The following is a 22,246-nucleotide window of genomic DNA, read 5'->3' as shown; positions in this document are numbered from 1 at the left end:
TTAAAAGTCATTGGTAAAGTCGTATCTCAGGCGAATTCTTAAAAAAGTTGTTATTGAAAAATCAATAATTTGACAGAGGAGATATACACGTAATTCAACTTAATCCCTTTTAATAGTTCGTAAACAGCTAAAACGATTAACTATATTAAAGCAGAAATACGAATCTTTATTACAGTTTGCCCATCTTTGTCTTTTCCGTTTTCTGAAAAGGAAATAAGTTAAGTCTAATACAAATATTTTCTGACAGAAATTGTATTTTTCAGTTACAACCCTTTTAACAAATCGCCTGATGTACGACTTCAATAATGACTTCGCTCAAATATGACCTTAATAACAGAATGTCTAAATCATTGAAGAAAGCAGTTGCAAGGTGGAATAACAAAAAACATTTTTTTTCAGAGTAGACATTTTTTTAAAGATTTTCAGCTATACTAGAATCAAAATAAAACAAGTAAGGAAGTCTAAGTTTGGGTGAAACCGAACACTACATACCCAGCTGTACACTTGAAATGCTGTTGTTTTCTTCGAGTTATGGCTCCCGAAACATGGAAATTTGATTATTCATAAAAGGGGCGGTGCCACGCCCTTTCTTAAATTTGAAGTTTTTCCTATTTACTGTAATAAATCCACTTGGGAAATGAGATACCATTGATATAAAGCTCTTTTTGCAAAGATATAGCTTATTTTATTCGTCCACGACCCTTTTAAAAATCTTTTATATAAAGTAGACGTAGTCCTTAGCCGATTTCGTTAATTTTTCTTCAAAGCATTCCATATAGTAAAGGCAACCTCTCTACCGAATTTTGTTACGGTAGGTTTAACGATTATTGATTTATGATTAATAATATTTGTAAAATTGATTTAATCACAAGTGGGCGGTGCGACGCCCATTTAAAATTTGTTTTTCAAATTTTTATCAAGAGTCTCAATATCAGTCCACACGTCAAGTTTCAATACTCTAGGTGTATTATTTACTTAATAATCAGGTTTTTTGTGTTTTCCAAAATGTTATATATAAAAAAACGGGGGTGGTTATCATCCGATTTCGTTCATTTTCAATACCAATCTATTTGGTGAAGATATCTCGATATTTACTCAAGTTATCATGATAATGGACAGACGGACGGACGGACCGACATGGCTCAATCAAATTTTTCTCGATAGTGATGATTTTGATATATGGAAGTCTATATCTATCTCGATTCCTTTATACTTGTACAACCAACCGTTATCCAATCAAAGTTAATATACTATGTATGCAAAGCACGCTGAGTATAAAAAAAATCATTGCTTAATGAAAGGGTTATAATGACACTTAGCTCACTATATTAAATGAAAACATAGATATGAGTGCAATGAGCCCGCATTTTTCCTTTTACCTTTCCTTATTTATGGAGTGAGTTTTTATGTTAAAAATTGTATTTATTGTTAAATAAAACTAACAAATAAAATATTTAACTCGAGACTGTATATTTCCGTTTTGAGTTAAGTCGTTAAGTTTGTACGTTTACTGTATGCAATAAAAGCCTTTGTCGATATAAGTTACACTGATATTTAAATCAAAATCTGCAATAAAGGCTTAAGTCGATGTAAGATGTAAGTTTACATATTTTAAAATTTGCAATAACCTACTAAGTTATTTAAGTGCAAAAATTTCTTGTAATACAAATACGATTTTATTGACCTTACTTTAAGCCATCTGATTCACGAACTTTTGACTAATTACCTGTTTTGCATTTTTTCAAATATGCATTTAAACTTTAAATATGAATTTGCGGCAACCTAAAATATAAGACTTAAGCGGTTATTGCAAAAAAGTACATATATGTAAGTATCTCGGGACTTCCCAGTTCAATATCTACGGAACTGTATACTCGATTTATTTATACCTCTACTAATTAACGAGAAAAGATTTTGTAAAAATTCTTCGCGTGTTTTGAACAATGCGATTTTTTGAATTGATCGCTGTTTTGATATAGGTGTGCGATATCGTCTATTGGTAAAATTAGAAAACCTCATGACATAGAATACTACAAGGTTTCACCGTTCTCTCTTCTGATTTGTCCTACTTTTTTCTAAGCTTTTGCGAGGTGTTATATTTAAAAACCAATTTTGAAAAAAAGAAAATTTTTATTAGTTTGATTACCTGACATATTGCTGTACCAAGGCAGATAGCTTTTGTGATGGCAGGGGATTTAATTTGACAATTTTTGTTTTTATTTTTAAGTTATTTTTATTGGTTCTTTTTTATAATCATGAGAATCACTTATTATATTATATAAAAACAAACAAAAAATAGGGATACATTTTTCCTTGGGTGCCCTCAATATGCGAAAAAGTCTTTGAATAATTAAAGAAGGAAATCAAGTTTTAGGGATTTCTTCGATAACTTATCTATAACTTCTACAATAAAAAATTAGCCAACAATAAATTTTTAATTTTAGAATAAAATTAATAAATCTTAAAGCAATTATAATTACTTACTTCTTTTGTCGTGTTTCTCAGAATCGTCTTTATCCGTTTCAAACGTGAGAAACTGCGTTCCGCAGTTGATTTCGATACCAATAAAGTAGCTAATATCCTTGACTGTCTTGATGAATTTATCAGCTACTTTTTCCATATTATTCAAATCATGCTTTAAAAAAAAGCCGAAAACCCTTCCGTTATATTTTCATATTAACTGAATCTTTCTCCAAGAACCATCATGAAAGAATCTAGGAACGGATTGAACACTGCTACACGAAAATAATCCTTTGTACTTTAAACTTCAGGATTTGCCCATTTTTTGTCTACGCGGTATTCTTTTGTGTTTAATTTCAATGTCAAGATTTACAGCAATATTTCTCGAAGCTTCGTAAATTTCAGAAAAAGCGTCTTCTTATGCACAAATCTTTTTCACTTCGTCGCGCAAATCTTTGGCGAATCCATTGCTTGAACCAAATCTAAATTAACCTTTTCCATTTCGCGACGCAAAGGCGAAAACGAAAGTTTAAAACTTACATTGATAATATGTAAACATATTAAAATTTCAAAATCTTGCGTCCTTTTCCGAGGTTCTCATTTCGTTTAGAGTTTCGTAAACAAACGGAAATAACTCATAAAAATTGTTGACGGTCTCATATTTCGAAATCCATCGAGTCAGGTTTAATCTTTTTAAAGATTTCGTTCGTGGAGTTTCGTCAGAATCTTCAATCGTGTTTTCCACAATGGCTTTTCTTTTAGGTGTATCCAAGAAGTTATAAATTTCAAAGAGGTGCTCACAATTTCGATTTGGTATTGTGGTAAACTTAAGATTTTTATACCCAGCTGTACTTGTACACAGGGTACTATAACTTTGATTGGATAAGGGTTGGTTGTACAGGTATAAAGGAATCGAGATAGATATAGACTTCCATATATCAAAATCATCAGTATCGAAAAAAAAATTTCATTGACCCATATCCGTTCGTCCATCCATCCGTCCGTCCGTTAACACGATAACTTGAGTAAATATTGAGATATTTTCACCAAATTTGGTACACGAGCTTACCTGGACCCAAAATAGATTGGTATTGAAAATGCGCGAATTCGGATGATAACTACGACCACTTTTTATATATATATAACATTTTGGAAAGCACAAAAAACCTGATTATTTAGTAAATAATACACCTAGAATGTTGAAATTTTTTTAAATGGGCGTGGCACCGCCCACTTGTTATAAAATCAATTTTACAAATATTATTAATCATAAAACAAAAATCGTTCAACCTATCGTAACAAAATTCGGCAGAGAGGTTGCTTTTGCTATAAGGAATGCTTTGAAGAAAAATTAACGAAATCGGTTAAAGACCACGCCCACTTTTATATTAAAGATTTTTAGAAGGGTCGTAGACGAAAATAATAAGCGAAAAAGAGCTTTGTATTAATAGAATTTTACTTTCTAAATTGAATTATAACACTAAATTGGAAAACACTAAAATTTTTGAAAATGGGTGTGGCACCGCCTCTTTTTTGTCTAAGCAATTTTCAATGTTTCAGGGGCCATAACTTGAAGATAAATTTACATATCGTAGCAAAATTGGGTACAAATATTTTCCTTATAGCAGGAAATATTTCTAGTAAAATAGATAAGATTGGTTAGGGGCCACGCCCACTTTTATATAAATTATTTTAAAAAGGGTCGTAGGAAAAAATAATAAGTTAAATCTTAGCGAAAAATAGTTTTGTACCAATCGTATTTTGTGCCATTATAACAAGAAATGGGAAAAATTCAAATATTGAGAAATGGACGTGGCACTGCCCCTTTCTTACAATGTATTTCCCAACGTTTCTGGAGCCATAACTATATTGTGCCTATGTCAGAAAGAGGTTGGAGTATGCGGCTGTCATTTGGAGACCCTACCAAATTGGCTTATCAAATCAGCTTGAGCATGATCAGAAAGTTTTTTTACGATTTGCTCTTCGATCTTTAAACTTTTGTGAACCAATGCCTTCATACGAATCACGATACCTTTTAATTGCACTAAACACGCTTGCAAACAGACGTTCCATTCTATATTGCTCATTTGTCATTGACATAATTCAGGGACCGTTGATTGTCCATCACTTCTTGATAAAATTCAGTTTAATGTGCCATGCAGAAACCTCTGACAGTTTGAACCCTTTAAAATTGGGTTTTTTGAACTATTTATGGTGTAAATGCTCCTATTTCTAGGGCTTGTGCTGATCTGAATACGTTTTTTAACTCCTCAGGTGCTGACTACATTTTTCCTTATGCTGCCTTAATTAAGAGTTTAAGATCTTATTTTTCTTAGGATTAAGCTAAATCGGTTAAATCGCCTTCTTTTATATAAAAGATTTTGTAAACGTGCGTAGATGCAGGTAATAAGCTATTTCTAGTAAAAGTTGGAAAATTTCGTTAATAACCCTGGCCTTTTTTTGTAATAACGCTTTTTAGTACAATGGCACTTGTGTGTTTATGTTTATTCTTCTGTTGTATCTTTATTTTTAAATAAACAGTAGGGAAATCTCCATTACTGCATTATTACCTGCTCAAGGTCATTGGTGTTAGCCTCCTTATAATTTTTGGTTCTTTTAAACGAAAATTAGTTCAGAATATAACCATATGTATATGCATTATTGCGCAGCCTTGCAACACTATTACAAACAACAACAGCACAAAAAACAAACAACAGCAGCATTTCAAGTGTACAGTTGGGTATGTAATGTTCGGTTTCACCCGAACTTAGACTTCCTTACTTGTTTAAAACATAAAAGGCACTGTAAGTGCCCTAATAATAGCTGTGTTTTTTAAGCGCATATACATATGCACTTTAACTTTAGTCCCTATAAAGTTGCGCATACATTTACTACTAAAAAGTATGTGTATCCAGCCTTTTCCACTTTCGAAGTTGGTATGCGTTATAAACTATGACCAAAAAAAGGCGTGTCTCCACTATTTCTCCATGCGCTACTACAATGTGTACTTGCCGATGACCGTACACAGATTCATATGCAAGTAAAAAAAAAACGGCCAAAATCATGAAATTTCAAGACATTGAGTTAAATGAATGATACTTAACGACTAATTAAATCTATAATTTAGCATTTACCTTTAAATTGTGATCAATTTTTTCCTCAATAGGGGTGGCCATTTTTGCATTGATCTTCATATTTTCTGTAATGAAAGATAAAAAAATTATTAATAACTAAAAGGTTTTATAAGTTTTTTTTTTTTGAAATTATAAACTTTATTCGGGTGTTATATTGATTTTATGGCAAGGCAAAGTTTCATATATGTCTGCACAGTGCAATAGTTATCCATAATCTCTTGTAAGATATTTTGATTTCCGCGTTGTCTCGCGGCAGATATTGTCAAAATGTGTATAAGAATAAATCTGCATTATTGCTTATTAAAATTGGTTAGTTTTATCGCTTTAGCTCTCCAAACATTGCCGAAAAATGTTTTCTTGACCACGCTTTTATCAAAATCTATAGCTGATGGGATCATAAATAGTCGGCGATTAGCAATCACCTTAAACAAGTAAGGAAGGTTAAGTTCGGGTGTAACCGAACATTACATACTCAGCTGAGAGCTCTGGATACAAAATAAAGGAAAATCACCATCTAGGAAAATGAAGGAAGGTATTAAAGAGTATTTTAAAAGGGAGGCGGCCATAGTTCTATAGGTGGACGCCTTTTCGACATATCGCCATAAAGGTGGACCAGGGGTGACTCTACAACTTATTTGTACGATATGGGTATCAAATTAAAGGTGCTAATGAGTATTTTAAAAGGGAGTAGGCCTTAGTTTTATAGGTGGACACCTTTTCGAGATATCGCCATAAAGGTGGACCAGGGGTGACTCTACAACTTGTTTGTAGGATATGGGTATCAAATTAAAGGTACTAATGAGGGTTTTAAAAGAAGTTAGTTGTATATGTATAGGCGTTTTCAAAATATGGACCAAATGTGGAACAGGGTGACCCAGAACATCACCTTTCGGTACCGCTAATTTATTTATGTATGTAATACCACGAACAGTATTCCTGCCATGATTCCAAGGGCTTTTGATTTCGCATTCTTCTACTTAATATAGTAGATGTCACACCCATTTTACAAAGTTTTTTCTAAAGTTATATTTTGCGTCAAAAGACCAATCCAATCACCATGTCTCATTCCTTTTTTCGTATTTGGTATAGAATTATGGCATTTTAAAATACCTATTATTAATCGAACGGTAGTGGAAGTCTAGCGATCATTTGCTATTGAGATACAAACTTGAAACTTCACATATAGTTCATAGCTGAACTATTTTTAAGTACTTCCTTTATATAAATGGTTCAAAACGCCGCGGAATATGTGTCATAAACACATACATAATGTCAATAAATTTTAATTTTGCTAATATTTGGCCTTCGTTAGGTCAAATTACTGACATCAAAAACTACCTAAAAGTGACCCGTAGGTCATTTGATATCATTTGCGTTGCCGTTAGGTCACATAACTGACTCGGAAATCGATAAGGCGGTGTCTTGCATAGACCTAAGCTAAACTTTTGTGTTCATTTGTTTCACACTTATGTTAATATTTCCTGTTGTTTCACACACTGCGGCATTATTAATTGATCGGGCGCCAGATGGCAAACGAAAAAAATTTGCCAACAAGTTAGCAAATGAAGGTTTAATTTCAAACTTATCAAATCGTTGTGCAGTTGCTGCTTTCATATATTGGTAAATTAAATTGTCACTGTATGACCAAGTTTGAGGTCGAATTTCTCCCAAGCCTTTGCTAAGTCACTGCGCAAAGTTCAATTAAATAATCGATAGGGAATTTTATTTTTCTGTATATGTAAATATACATATGTAAGAGTACATAAGAACCTCCATTCCTGGCTTAGAAATATCCAAAATAGAAAACAATAAACATTTATTGTGAATAAATCGTTAACAATCGACAATAATTTACACAGACGAAGCAAAATAAGCGCCAACAATGTAGCTCACTCACTCGTGTACTGGACAAAAGGTGGCAAACAAAAAGTGTGATAGATAGTTAGTCAGTTAGCTAACAAACTTTTATAGTGGCTTACATTCACCTTGTTTACTTGACGATTTTCTAGCTGTTCGCACTAGCGCATGATTTCACCCATTGTGTTGATTCTAACAGTCTAACTTAGTTAACAAACTATTTACTATCATGCTCTATCAAGAGTTGCGGTTGAGTTAACCAAAAGCATCATCGAAAACAACTCAACCAAAATAGTTGAATAATCGTTTAGCAAATGCAGACAATAGCAAATAGTCTGTGGTTCTGCCAACGAAAGTAAGCACACATAAAACAACAAAAAGGTATTCTTGAAGAAAATGCTAACACAATAAAGTTACCTGCATCTACAAAACAAGAAAATATTCAAATAAATGGTGAATGTGTGGTGAGTATACGCCCTATAGAGCGTTTGGGCTGGCGTTGTAACCTCTTTTTTTACAATTGTGGATAGTATGCGAATCTTAAATACAAAAACATAAAAGGCAATTAGTTCAATACGAGGCACGCGTCGTTGAGTCGGGGTGAAATGAGATTAGCTGGTGTACAACGTAATTACAAAGGGGTTAAGCGGCGACCTGCGCGGTGTACACCACAAATGTACTAAATTTGTTGGCAGACAACACGTGCCAATAAACTTGAAATTATGCTGACTGCAATGGTAATGACAGGTAAGAAAGATTTAAACATCCAATTATTGATCTTTGAGAGGCGGTTCTGGGAGTGCTCAAGAGGAAAGTTCTTCGTATGATTAACGAACCTCTACGCGTATGAGTAAAATTATGCCCCAGCTAAGAAAGTATTTTTATTGGAACCCTCCTACGGAAAAAGAGGGAGTTGGAAAGCGGTATAAATTCCCTTAGTGTTACCAATAGGTGCCAGTTAACACAGCGAAGAAGCGACTGTCAAACATTGTTGCCTGCCATAACCATTTACACGGTTAAGAGCCAATTAAGTAAGTTAGATCGGCAACAACAACAGCTAACTGGCAGTATAGTGTTATCGATTTCGTGTGTTATGAAAAGAAAGGCGTGAGTACTAAGTACTGGTGAACTTCAGTGTGTTAACATACAGATGTACGTTTGGAAACTACTTTTATTTAAGTTGGCTACAGCTAGCCCAGATGTTAGATGGCAAAATCGATAGCAAATCGATTACACGACGGAAACTACTGGTTAACACTCCGATAACAAATCTATAAGTTTCCAAAAACAAATTGATAAACTTTTGATAACATGTCGATAACTCATCCGTAAGTAGTCGATAACTGTCTGACAACAAGTCGATATTTTGTCGATAACACCCCGATTGGAAATCCCTAACAATCTTATAACAAATTAATAAAATTTCGGTAAAATATCGATAACTTTTCGCGAATAAATCGAAATTTTTTCAATAAAAACGAAAAACTCGTCGATTAAAAATTATATAATTTGTTTTATTTTATTTTACAAAATTTAACTTTAATTTTTAACTTTTACTCATTCTTATTATTTTTAGTTTTTTATTTTATTTTATATCATTTTATTTAATTTTTTTATGTTATTTGCTTTTATTTTATTTTACTCAAAATTTTTATTTAATTTTGTTTTGTTTTACATCATTTTATTTTATGTTATTTTTTAATTCAATTTTATTTATTATATTTTATTGAAACTTTTTTTTGCTTGCACTTTTATATTTCATGTCCATCTAACCAGATACTGTAAAAAGATGTTACAACTAACAAAATCCTATAAAAGAAACAAATTTCAACATAAATCTGAGTATTTACCTACGTGCTTTGTTTTAGCAAACACTCTCTTCCTTTTTATATCCAACAAAACAGCAGTGTATACATCTCTTCTCGCAATGGCATGCTTAAAAATTGTGTATATGCTCAGAAGCTTTAATTTATATGTAGGTGACTTTCTTATATCGCTTATATAAACTCTTTCACGTGTCTTGTTCCCACTTTACGCTAAATTGTAGTGACCATTACTCTTACATTCTCTATAATTTCATATATTATACCAATACCACACACTACGCCTGCATTCAGATCCAACATATGGCTTCCGTATAGTATACCACTAGCAAAAACTATGCCTACACCTACGCTTACATTCAGGATTCCATCATACATTCAGCAAAGATGTTCACGCAACAAAAGAGCTTTAATTTTTTCAGTCCTTATATTGAAATCTGAACTAATTAAAGATCATTGTAATGTAAAACAAGTAAGGACGGCTATGCTCGGGTGTAACCGAACATTACATACTCAGCTGAGAGCTTTGGATACAAAGTAAGGGAAAATCACCATGTAGGAAAATGAACCTGGAAGGTATTAAAGAGTATTTTAAAAGGGAGTGGGCCGTAGTTCTATAGGTGGACGCCTTTTCGATAAACCGCCATAAAGGTGGACTAGAGGTGACTCTATAATGTGTTTGTACAATATGGGTGTCAAATTAAAGGTATTAATGAGGGTTTTAAAAGGGAGTGGCCCTTAGTTGTATATGTGAAGGCGTTTTCGAGATATCGACCAAAATGTGGACCAGGGTGACCCAGAACATCATATGTCGGGTACCGCTAATTTATTTATATAAGTAATACCACAAACAGTATTCCTACCATGATTCCAAGGGCTTTTGATTTCGCCCTGCAGAACTTTTTCATTTTCTTCTACTTAATATGGTAGATGTCCCACCCATTTTACAACGTTTTTTCTAAAGTTATATTTTGCGTCAAAAAACCAATCCCATCAACATGTTTCATTCCTTTTTTCGTATTTCGTATAGAATTTTATTTTTCATTTTTCGAAATTTTCGATATCGAAAAAGTAGACGTGGTCATAGCCGGATTTCACCCTTTTTTAATACCAAGATAAAGTGAGTTCAGATAAGTACGTGAACTAAGTTAAGTAAAGATATTTCGATTTTTGCTCAAGTTATCGTGTTAACGGCCGAGCGGAAGGACAGACAGTCGACTCTGTAGAAAAACTGGGCGTGGCTTTAATCGATTTCGCCCATTTTCACAGAAAACAGTTATCGTCATAGAAGCTATGCCCTTACCAAATTTCACAAGGATTGGTACATTTTTGTTCGACTTATTGCATTAAAAGTATTCTAGACTAATTAAATGAAAAAGGGCGGAGCCACGCCCATTTTGAAATTTTCTTTTATTTTTGTATTTTGTTGCGCCATATCATTACTGGAGTTGAATGTTGACATAATTTACTAATACACTGTAAATATATTCAAATGTTGGTCATCCGATTTTGCTATTTTTATTCAGCACATTTATAGTAATAGGAGTAACGTTCCTGTAAATTTAATTATGATATTTTCAACGAATGCCACATTACAGCTTGCTAAACTTTTAAATTACCTTCTTGTAAAAGTGGGCGGTGCCACGCCCATTGTCCAAAATTTTACTAATTTTCTATTCTGCGTCATAAGGTCAACCCACCTACCAAGTTTCGTCGCTTTATCCGTCTTTGGTAATGAATTAGCGCACTTTTCGGTTTTTCGAAATTTTCGATATCGAAAAAGTGGATGTGGTTGTAGTCCGATTTCGTTCATTTTAAATAGCGATCTGAGATGAGTACCCAGGAACTTGTATACCAAATTTTATTAAGATACCTCAAATTTTCTCAAGTTATCGTGTTTATAGACAGACGGGCGGTCGGACATACATAGCTAAATGAATTTCTTTTCTCCCCCAAATCATTTTGATATATAGAAGTCTATATCTATCTGGATTAGTTTATGCCATTACGGGGTACCATTATGCGAACAAGATTAATAGACTCTGTGAGCTCTGCTCAGCTGAGTATAAAAAGCGCTAACTACTAGTATACACAAAGCAACGCAAACCATATGAATAAAAAATTAACCTCACTTCCATAAGTTCGCACCATCTTCACTCATCACTTTTCACAAAAATGTTTTTTTTGCCGTTGACCTACATACGGAAGTCAACGAGAGTGGTATACTGAAGATTTTTGAAGCATCTAACCATATTCAAAGGCAGGCTAAGAATCTCGACACACATAAGACAAAAAGGGCACATAAATGCACAAATGTAAATACCCAGTAAAAAATGGCATGAGCGATAATTTCAAAGTTGAATAGGAAAGGCGATGGTTAGAACCGCGCTCATATTTGGAATATTTGGAGTCTCTGTTTTTGTGTGAATCCTAGCTAAAGCTTTCCGTTAAAAAAGCAAATTCAACTGTAATTCTTTTAGTTATGCCCTTGCAGCTTTTGTATGGATCATAATATGGAATTCCTATCTTTCCGTTATACTCAGTTCAGGTGGCTCATTATACAATTAGCCGTAATTGTGAATTATTTGTGTGTATCGATGAACTTACTTCACAAAAACCAACAACCTTTAGCACAATAACAAAATTAAGAACAGCAACAAAAAAAAAAACGTGTGTGCGTCTTTATAGAGCAAGCTGAACACCAGACTAGTCAGGCAATGTCTGGATTTTATATTAATATTTAGCTGTCCTAAATTTCTAAGAGGGCGGTCATTATTTCATAATAGACGATTGAGGATTTTGTGCTTTGCTTCTTGCTTCCTACAAGTATGGCTTAAAGGTTCAAAATTTCATACTGTCCACAACAGATTCTTACATTTCAGTTATAAGTAATTTCGACTGAATTAATAAAGTTTATTTTATCACTGTCTCTCAATGAATGTTGTAATTTTCATTACTGAATGCATTTTTATAACTAAGCGTTGACATAGTTAAGTCTTAAATCAATATGTTCCTTTAGGTATTAAAGGCCGTTTAAAAAGCAAAATGTTATGTTTTGATTAAAATTTTAATGCAAATTGTGAAATTACTGTCAAAATTATATAACAGCCTAACTTGTGGTCCCAACCAAGGTTGCCACAGCCTGTTTTCATTTGGGACCAAAATTAGTCGAAAAAAAGACCAGATTTCAAAAAAAAAGGACCAAAAATTGTTTTCATTTATTGGTATACAAACAATATAATAATCAACAACTTAAAAAGGACAAAACAACACGACGTTACAAACAGACAAAAAGTGATTCAATTAAAATCGATGATAATTATTGCTGATGATAATTAAATACATTTTATCACATATGGGCATATTTTTCAGTCTTATACACATGTTATATATGTGTATATATTTAAAAACTTAAACTACATCGAAAAAAACGTATAAAAAAAACAAATTTATATCGCTCATTGTATAACTTTTCAAGGAACAGCCTATGTCTTTCACCGACCAAACGTAATGAGGACCTGGATTTTGCGTACAAAGTTCTTTGGCTAACATTATGTGGTTGATTGAAATAAACTACAATTTATTGCGTAATTCGGTTTTAATAAGAGACAATTCAAAAAATTTTCGCTCTGCGGCCGCCGAACTATGTGACTGACTCAGTAAATCATATACAAAACCATTAAATTTGCTAATTGTATTGCACTATCGCCACTTACTTCGAGACACGCACAATGTTATGCGGCAGTTACCCACCGACGTGTGCCGTACGTAAGGACGTTCGTCGTACGAAGCACGTTTGACCGAACTCTCAAGCCCGTAGGAATCAATGTACATGTACATAACATATTTGTGTGTGTATTGTTTACAGATAAGCACTGTTGCCATTGACCATTTTGCATGTATGCTTATGGAAACATCAAATTTTTCCAATTTAATTTTTGATATTGTAAAAGGCCGGAATACATATTAAATAAGTATAAATAGACTACATAATTATAATCAGCACTTTTACATAATTATTTCGAATTATTTTCCCAATTTTTCAAACTTTAATTAGGTGTTTTTGCATAAAATTGCAAACGGTCAAAAATTAGCGCACAACAGTTTACTAGGCAACTCTGTCTAGTGAGAGAGCGATCAGCTGACACGTTCTTACGGAAAAAATCAAAATTGTTTTGATTTCTACGTTCCGGGCTACGTACGTACGGGCGTTGCACGTCGGTGAGTTTTCGTTTACATTGCACACTCATAAGATAGGTCGTGTCAGCTGACACGTTTTTGGTACGTACGCTCGTGAGTAACTGCCGCATTACACGACAAAGCGTTCTATGTAAAAACGACCAATAGCTATCAGCTCTGCTGGTGAGAGCTACTGAAAATCGATTGCCATTCACAGGGTGTTCAAACAAGCAATTTTTTATCAGTGTTGCGTATTGTTATGAAAGTAAAAAACTTCAAATCAAAGTACCAAAATCGTGACGGCTCGCCCAAAAAGGACCAAAATTGAAAAAAAGGACCACAGGACCAAACGGGGTTGGAGCGGACCAAATTTGGTCCAAATGGATCCAAAGTGGCAACCGTGGTCCCAACGCTACATCAGCTACAACAAGAAAATAAAGAGCAAAGAGCAAAATTTATATTTCTGCTCTCGCGTCACTACAAATAGCATTTTGTTTGAAGTTTTTATTCTGCTATTTTCTCCGTTCTAAAATACGACGTAGCTCGTAGCAGAGCATAATAAATCCCTTTTTATGCTACGGCTCTTCTTTCATCATCATCATCATCATCCTCCTCAACTCCTAATGGAGCATAGGGCCTCGACCACCGACTTAAATCTTATTCTGTTAGGTGCAGTTCTTGTGATATCATTCCACGTATATCCTGCGTCTTCGAGTTCTTTATCCACAGTTCTGCGCCAAGTTTTCGCAGGTGCACCAGGTCGTCGGCTTCATTGTGGATTCCATCGCAATGCTTGTCTGGCTATATTTACTGGAGGTCTTCTGAGAGTGTGACCAATCCACGACCATTTACGCTTGGTTATTTCTGTGGCAGCCTTAGGTTGATTTGTTCTAGACCATAGGTCGTCATTTGAAATTCTTTCCGGCCATCGAATTTTCAGGATTCGGCGCAGACATTTATTAATAAAAACTTTTAGACGTTTCTGAATTGAAGTTCAGCTTTTCCACGTCTCGCAAGCATAAAACAGTACTGATTTAACATTCGAATTAAACAGTCGAAGCTTCGTTTTTAAAGATATTTGGCTGGACTTTCACACGTTTGCCAGTTGCCCAAAAACCATTCTTGCTTTGTTTATGCGAGACTGAACGTCCTCATCTGCACCACTCTTATTTGAGACAATACTACCAAGATAAAGAACGGACTCTACACCTTCGATTTCATTTTCGTCAACCGTAAGCATCAAAGGCTCTTCTTAATGCTCTGTTTATGTTCAAAGACGGAGAGGAATCATAACACTGTAAGAAATATTATTAAGTGTTGCCAGGTGATGAAAAAAAAGAAGCTAGATTGGCAAAAAAAAAGGTAAGAAAATTTAGAAAAAAAGAAGCTAAAAAAAGGCCAGAAATTTTTTTGGTTAATTCATAAAATTTTTTTTTATATTTTAGTTTACATACATATTTGTAAATAAAAACTTATAAACATAAATTAAACATAACTTCTTGTTTCAAAACATATCAGGCACATTTTCCTTGACTAGCACATGGAATTACTTTAAATGATTGCATATGTGTATATACACAAAAAAAAAATATTACAAACTAATAATTTATATAAAATATTCCACGTCTGAAAAATCAGAAGAGCTTAAGTCTGCGTATAAAGTTTGGCTATTTACCATAGATATAAGATCATCGGTAATTTCAAAATCATTACAACATTTAGATAAGCGTTTTAACGAGCATCTAATATTAAGCAGCGCATTAAGCATTTTAATTTTTAGTTTGTTCCTTAATTTAGTTTTCAGAATTTTCATGCCACTAAAAATTCTTTCAACCTCCGCGTTACTGAGTGGTAATACTAAAACACTAAATATGAATTCGACGAGTTCTAAAAAAGGTGGTTCGTTTAAGGCATTTTTTATGTTCTCGGACTTCCGACCAAAATTCCATGGTGGAGTGTACATTTTTCCATTGTATAGTTATAAGTTTTCGCCACTGCAGCTCTATTAATGCTATTTGACTTGAAGAATAACTACACTTCTCTTTTTCAAAGTAGGAAAATACATCTGGCTTTGAAACTTTCAACGAATTTTCAGCAGAAAAGGATTAATCTTTTGTAGAGAACTCATATTATTAGGTATTAAGTGTTCACAGGAACTATTGAAATTATTTTATTTTAGAAATTATTAAAAATACATTCGGATTAAAAAAGGCTAGAAAAAAGTCACGAAGCTAGACCCAAAATTTCGAGGCTAAAGGCAAAAACAAAAGGCTAAATCTAGCCTCGAAAAGGCTAACTTGGCAACACCGATATTATTGACAAAGAAGATATTTCTCAACTGTTGGAAAGTTGTTTGGAAAGTTGGAAAATTGTTTGAAAGTTGGCGGATCACACCGACTAAGTAGTTTTAAAATGTCGTCAGTTGTGCGAAGTGTTGTAAAAATCGTTCGAAAGTACTATCGAAAAATATTTCAAAAATATCAGGTTTAGCGGTACGTGCCAGACAATGTGTGGATTATTATATGCAAACGGTCTACATGGGCAAGCTCCACTGAAAAAATCTTTATATCAAAACCCAGTGGCGTTGTGAGGTTTTCTTGCGCCCGGGACAAAATATTTTTTTGCTCCTATCTTTCATAACACGAGAAATTTCACATTCTGCGGAAAGACCAACATCTCTAGCTGATTCCCCGGGCATTTTGCGTAGCCTTCTTGCACGTTTTACTTTTCACAAATGGACTTCGCTTTTTCTATTGCTTATTCACAGATACTGTCTCGAATTTCGGATAGTTCAGTCTCTAATGATTTAAGATCATGATACGCTTCTCTAAAATTAAACCCCCGATTTTGTAATCTGAGTTGCACACGATCAATCCTTCTCAAAATTTCATACCAGAAATGAAGTAATGTTATGAAAATAAAATTTAGTATATTTTGCAACAGAATTGTAGCTTCGCTTCTGGTGTCACTTGTGGTGTTAGTGTCCTCTGCTAAGTGTTCTAAGTGTTCTACTACATTCTCCAGGCCATCGACGACAACGCTAACCGCTTGTATTCTGGCGCTCCATTCATGTTTCAGATTCACGTTTGACAGTTTTTGTCAAAGCATTTTTAATAATTCCCATTGTAACGTTGAACGTGAGAAAAATAAGTAAAGGTGTCTAAGTTAGGGTGTAACCGAACATTATATACTCATCGTGAGCTTGTACATTTCATTTCAGATAAATTACTTTTCTACATAACACGTGGCACCGCCCGTTTAAAAAAAAATGTCTCCCCATTTCCTGTTACAATAAAATTTGATAAGTGAAATATCATTGATTCATAACAATTTTTCGCTAAGTTATAGCTTATTATTCTAGTCTACGAACCTTTTAAACTTATTTTATATCTAAGTTGCCGTGGTCTGTAACCGATTCCGTCCATTTTTACTAGAAATATTTTCTGCTATAAGGCAAATGTGTACCCAATTTTATTACGATCCATTAATTTTTCTTCGAGTTATGGCTCCCGAAACATAGAAAATTGCTTAGTCATAAAAGGGGCGTTGCCACGCCAATTTTTAAAATTTGAAGTTTTTCTATTTGTTGTTATAAATACACTTGGGAAATGAAATACCAATGATATAAAGTCCTTTTTTGCAAAGATATAACTTATTTTATTCGTATACGACGCTTTTAAAAATCTTTTATATAAAAGTGGGCGTGGTCCTTAACCGATTTCGTAAATTTTTCTTCAAAGCATTCTGTATAGTAAAGGCAACCTCTCTGCCGAATTTCGTTACGATAGCTTTAACGATTGTTGATTTATGATTAATAATATTTGTATAATTGATTTTATCACAAGTGGGCGTTGCCACGCCCGTTTTAAAAATTGTTATCAAGAGTCTCAATATCAGCCCACACGTCAAATTTCAACATCCTAGGTGTATTATTAGTAAATAATCAGGTTTTTTGTGTTTTCCAAAATGTTATATATATAAAAAGTAGGCGTGGTTATAATCCGATTTTAGCTCATTCTTAATAACAATCTTATTCTGGGCCCAGATAAGCTCGTGCACCAAATTTTGTGAAGATATCTCAATATTTACTCAAGTTATCGTGTTAACGGACATACGAACGGACGGACATGGCTCAATCAAATTTTTTTTCGATACTGATGAGTTTGATATATGGAAGTATATATCTATCTCGATTCCTTTATACCTGTACAACCAACCGCTACGCAATCAAGGTTGATATACTCTGTGTGCAAAGCACACTGAGTATCTGATTTCAATTATTTCACAAACTATCGCAATTGTTCCGGATATATGCATGCATTATTTAGTATAGAATTTTTTTTTCAGAAATCAATATTTTTCAGAAATCAGTTATAATAAAAATACAAAGTAGCGACCGATGCAAGATGCTCCCCTTGATTGTTTCAAAGAAAATAAACAGATAACAGTATAGATCGGTGTATTGGAAACTAGCTTGGATATTTTTGGGGAACTTACACAGCTTTTATATTGATGACCCAACATAAGTGATTCATTGTTTCAACTTTCAGTGAACTAATCTTCCAAGAAAATTTCAAAATTTAAATCAAATAATGTTATACATGATTAAGAAACGTGGCTGGGCCTAAAATTTGTCTTCAAACCACATTAAATAATGGTACAGACGCATGGCACTTGCTCAAACAACAATATTGACATGGACATTGGATGTTAACCTACTATTATAAATTTTATGTTGTCATGTTTGTTCTATCTTTCGTGGCTTCCACTTTGGAAATTTCATGTACTATTGACGACATACTAAATTTTGGCATTGAATGTTGTAAACAAGTTGTTTGCTTGTATGCACAGCTGCTGTGATTTGAAGCATTTGAGTTTTGTTTGCAAATTGTTAAAGTTATTTTATTTTAGTTATATTGAAATATCTACATACATACATACATACATACATATATGTCTACATGGTTTAGTTTGAAAGCGGTGCTGGGTTAATTGGAGCAAGTATCACTATTCGAAGGGGAAAACCCAAATGTAAGCGCAAGTGTAGGCGTAGCAGTTGGTAATATTATGCTGTATGAGGTAATACAGAATGTAAGTGCAGTCAATACACTGTAGGATAATGTGGGAACAATATACGTGTCAAATTTGATTCAACCCCTTATAGATAATGAATCTGGATTGACTATGGATTCTGAAATACGAGACTTAGGAGTAATTTTCGACTCCAAGTTCATGCTACAAGATTATATAAATCATACAATGGCTGAGTATTATTATTGTTGTTGTTGTAGCGATAAGGTACGTTCCGGTAGCAAGCACCATAAAGGTACTAGTCCGACCATCTCGGGAACGATTTGGTAAGACCACATGAAACTTTCTATGCCATAATGCCGTTCCACTCCCTAGATCCATCAGGAGTTCGGGGTCGCCAAAGACTAGGCTGTTAATGAAACAGGATTCGCCACGGGTAGGTGAGGACAATTGGGTTGGATGGGCTATATATTGCGCCGGCAACCCCTAGAGAGGGGTTGCGCTACAAAACCCTTGAGTCAATGGTATTTTAGTCGGCTCTTACGACAGGCATACCTACCGCGGGTATATTCTAAGCACCCTGACCAGCTGGGATGGCTGAATCTTATTTAATATAGTTTGCATTCGCTTTTTATGAACACTTGCTGACCCATACACTTTAAAACTTCTGTATACCCCTTTGGTGCGTTCTAAGCTAGGATAAGAACTTTTTATAAGAAGGCCATATTACGGGCGGCTGCCATGGTGTGGTGGTAGCAAGCACCGCCTACCGTATCGAAAGTGGTGTGTTCCAGCCCAAAATAAAATAATATAAACAAGTAAGGAAAGTTAAGTTCGGGTGCAACCGAACATTACATACTCAGTTGAGAGCTATGGTGACAACATTAGGGAAAATAACCATGTAGGAAATGAACCGAGGGAAACCCTACATTTGATATGTGTATCAAATGAAAGGCATTAAAGAGTATTTAATGAGGGAGTGGGCCATAGTTCTATAGGTGGACGCTATTTAGGGATATCGCCATAAAGGGGGATCAGGGTTGACTCTAGGATGCGTTTGTACAATATGGGTATCAAAAGAAAGGCTTTTAATGAGTATTTTAAAAGGGAGTGATCCTTAGTTCCATAGGTGGAAGCCGTTTCGAGATATCGCCATAAAGGTGGACCAGGGGTGACCCTAGAATTTCTTTGTACAATATGGGTATCAAAAGAAAGGTGTTAATGAGTATTTTAAATGGGAGTGATCCTTAATTCCATAGGTGGACGCCGTTTCGAGATATCGTCATAAAGGTGGACCAGCGTTGACCCTAGAATTTCTTTGTACAATATGGGTATCAAAAGAAAGGTGTTAATGAGTATTTTAAATGGGAGTGATCCTTAATTCCATAGGTGGACGCCGTTTCGAGATATGGCCATAAAGGTGGACCAGGGGTACCCTAAAATTTGTTTGTACGATATGGGTATCAAATTAAAGGTATTAATGAGGGTTTTAAAAGGAAGTGGTGGTAATTGTATAGGTGGTCGCCTTTTTGAGATATCGCCACAAAGGTGGACCAGGGGTGACACTAGAATGCGTTTGTAGAATATGGGTATCAAACGAAAGGTGTTAATGAGTATTTTAAAAGGAAGTGGGCCTTAGTTCCATAGGTGGACGCGGTTTCGAGGTATCGCAATAAAGGTGGACCAGGGGTGACTCTAGAATACGTTTGTACAATATGGGTATCAAACGAAAGGTGTTAATGATTATTTTAAAAGGGAGTGGGCCTTAGTTCTATAGGTGGACGCCTTTTCGAGGTATCGCAATAAAGGTGGACCAGGGGTGACTCTAGAATACGTTTGTACAATATGGGTATCAAACGAAAGGTGTTAATGATTATTTTAAAAGGGAGTGGGCCTTCGTTCTATAGATGGACGCCTTTTCGAGATATCGCCATAAAGGTAGACCAGGGGTGACTCTAGAATGTGTTTGTACGATATTGGTATCAAATTAAAGGTATTAATGAGAGTTTTAAAGGGAGTGGTGGTAGTTGTATATGTGAAGGCGTTTTCCAGATATCTACCAAAATGTGGACCAGGGTGACCCAGAACATCATCTGTTGGATACCGCTAATTTATTTTATATGTAATACCTGCCAAGATTTCAAGGGTTTTTTATTTCGCCCTGCAGAACTTTTTCATTTTCTTATACTTAATATGGTAGGTGTCACACATACTTTACAAAGTTTTTTTCTAAAGTTATATTTCGCGTCAATAAACCAATCCAATTACCATGTTTCATCCCTTTTTTCGTATTTTGTATAGAATTATTGCATTTTTTTCATGTTTCGTAATTTTCGATATCGAAAAAGTGGGCGTGGTCATAGACGGATTTCATTAATTTTTTATACCAAGATAAAGTGAGTTCAGGTAAGTACGTGAACTAAGTTCAGTAAAGATACGTCGATTTTTGCTCAAGTTATCGTGTTAACGGCCATGCGGAAGGACACCCGGTCGACTGTGTATAAAAACTGGGCGTGGCTTCAACCGATTTCGCCCATTTTCACAGAAAACAGTTATCGTCATAAAAGCTATGTCCCTACCAAATTTCAAAAGGATTGGTAAATTTTTGTTCGACTTATGGCATTAAAAGTATCCTAGACAAATTAAATGAAAAAGGGTGGAGCCACGCCCATTTTGAAATGTACTTTTATTTTTGTATTTTGTTGCACCATATCATTACTGGAGTTGAATGTTGACATAATTTACTTATATTCTGTAAAGATATTACAATTTTTGTAAAAATTTTACTTTAAAAAATTTTTTTTTTTAAAAGTGGTCGTGGTCCTCCCCCAATTTTGCTAATTTTTATTAAGCGCACATATAGTAATAGGAGTAACGTTCCTACTAAATTTCATTACGATATCTTCAACGACTGCGAAATTACAGCTTGCAAAAATTTTGAAGTACCTCATTATAAAAGTGGGCGGTGCCACGCCCATTGTCCAAAATTTTACTAATTTTCGATTCTGCGTCATAAGTTCAACTCACCTACCAAGTTTCATCGCTTTATCTGTCTTTGATAATGAATTATTGCACTTTTTCGGTTTTTCGAAATTTTCGATATCGAAAAAGTGGGCGTGGTTATAGTCCGATATCGTTCATTTTAAATAACGATCTGAGATGAGTGCTCAGGAACCTACATACCAAATTTCATCAAGATACCTCAAAATTTACTCAAGTTATCGTGTTAACGGACGGACGGACGGACATGGCTCAATCAAATTTTTTTTCGATCCTGATGATTTTGATATATGGAAGTCTATATCTATCTCGATTCCTTTATACCTGTACAACCAAACGTTACCCAATCAAACTTAATATACTCTGTGAGCTCTGCTCAACTGAGTATAAAAATTTAGAAACAAGTTTTTTCAATTAGAAAAAAGTTTTTCTAAGCGGGGTCGCCCCTCAGCAGTGACTTGGCAAGCACTCCGAGTATATTTCAGCCCTGAAAAGCTACATGTGGGACTCGTCCTATCAATTTGTACGAAAAATTAAAAGGGACATAACAACAAAAATCGGAAGAAAAGCTCGGCCTCGGTTTGCTATCGACTTTTCGAGAGGTTGCCAATTTGTTATCGAAAAGTTTTCGATTTGTTATCGGTGTGTTAGTATTTGCTATCTATTTTTTTCGACGTGTTATGTATGACTTGTCGATTTCTTATGAAACAGATACCGATAAAACTTCAAAACCCACTCGATAACACCTCTTTAGCCCATCGA

General features: G+C 34.4%; 1 protein-coding gene across 4 annotated transcripts in view; it reads right to left on the bottom strand.

Moving 5' to 3' along the window:
* Positions 1-22,246, bottom strand: part of Syn2 (Syntrophin-like 2) — a 182,857-nt gene that overhangs the window by 118,807 nt on the left and 41,804 nt on the right. For all 4 annotated transcript variants that reach the window (XM_067777878.1, XM_067777877.1, XM_067777880.1 and 1 more), the window contains exon 3: positions 5,595-5,659. In XM_067777878.1, coding sequence (XP_067633979.1) covers positions 5,595-5,654 — 60 coding nt within the window. In that variant the 5' untranslated portion in view covers positions 5,655-5,659. The remainder of the gene's footprint in view (positions 1-5,594; positions 5,660-22,246) is intronic.

Source organism: Eurosta solidaginis, chromosome 3, assembly GCF_040869045.1.
Source record: "Eurosta solidaginis isolate ZX-2024a chromosome 3, ASM4086904v1, whole genome shotgun sequence".
Taxonomy (NCBI): Eukaryota; Metazoa; Arthropoda; class Insecta; order Diptera; family Tephritidae; genus Eurosta; species Eurosta solidaginis.
The sequence above is the reverse complement of the archived record's forward strand: the minus strand, read 5'-3'. Positions and strand labels throughout refer to the sequence as shown.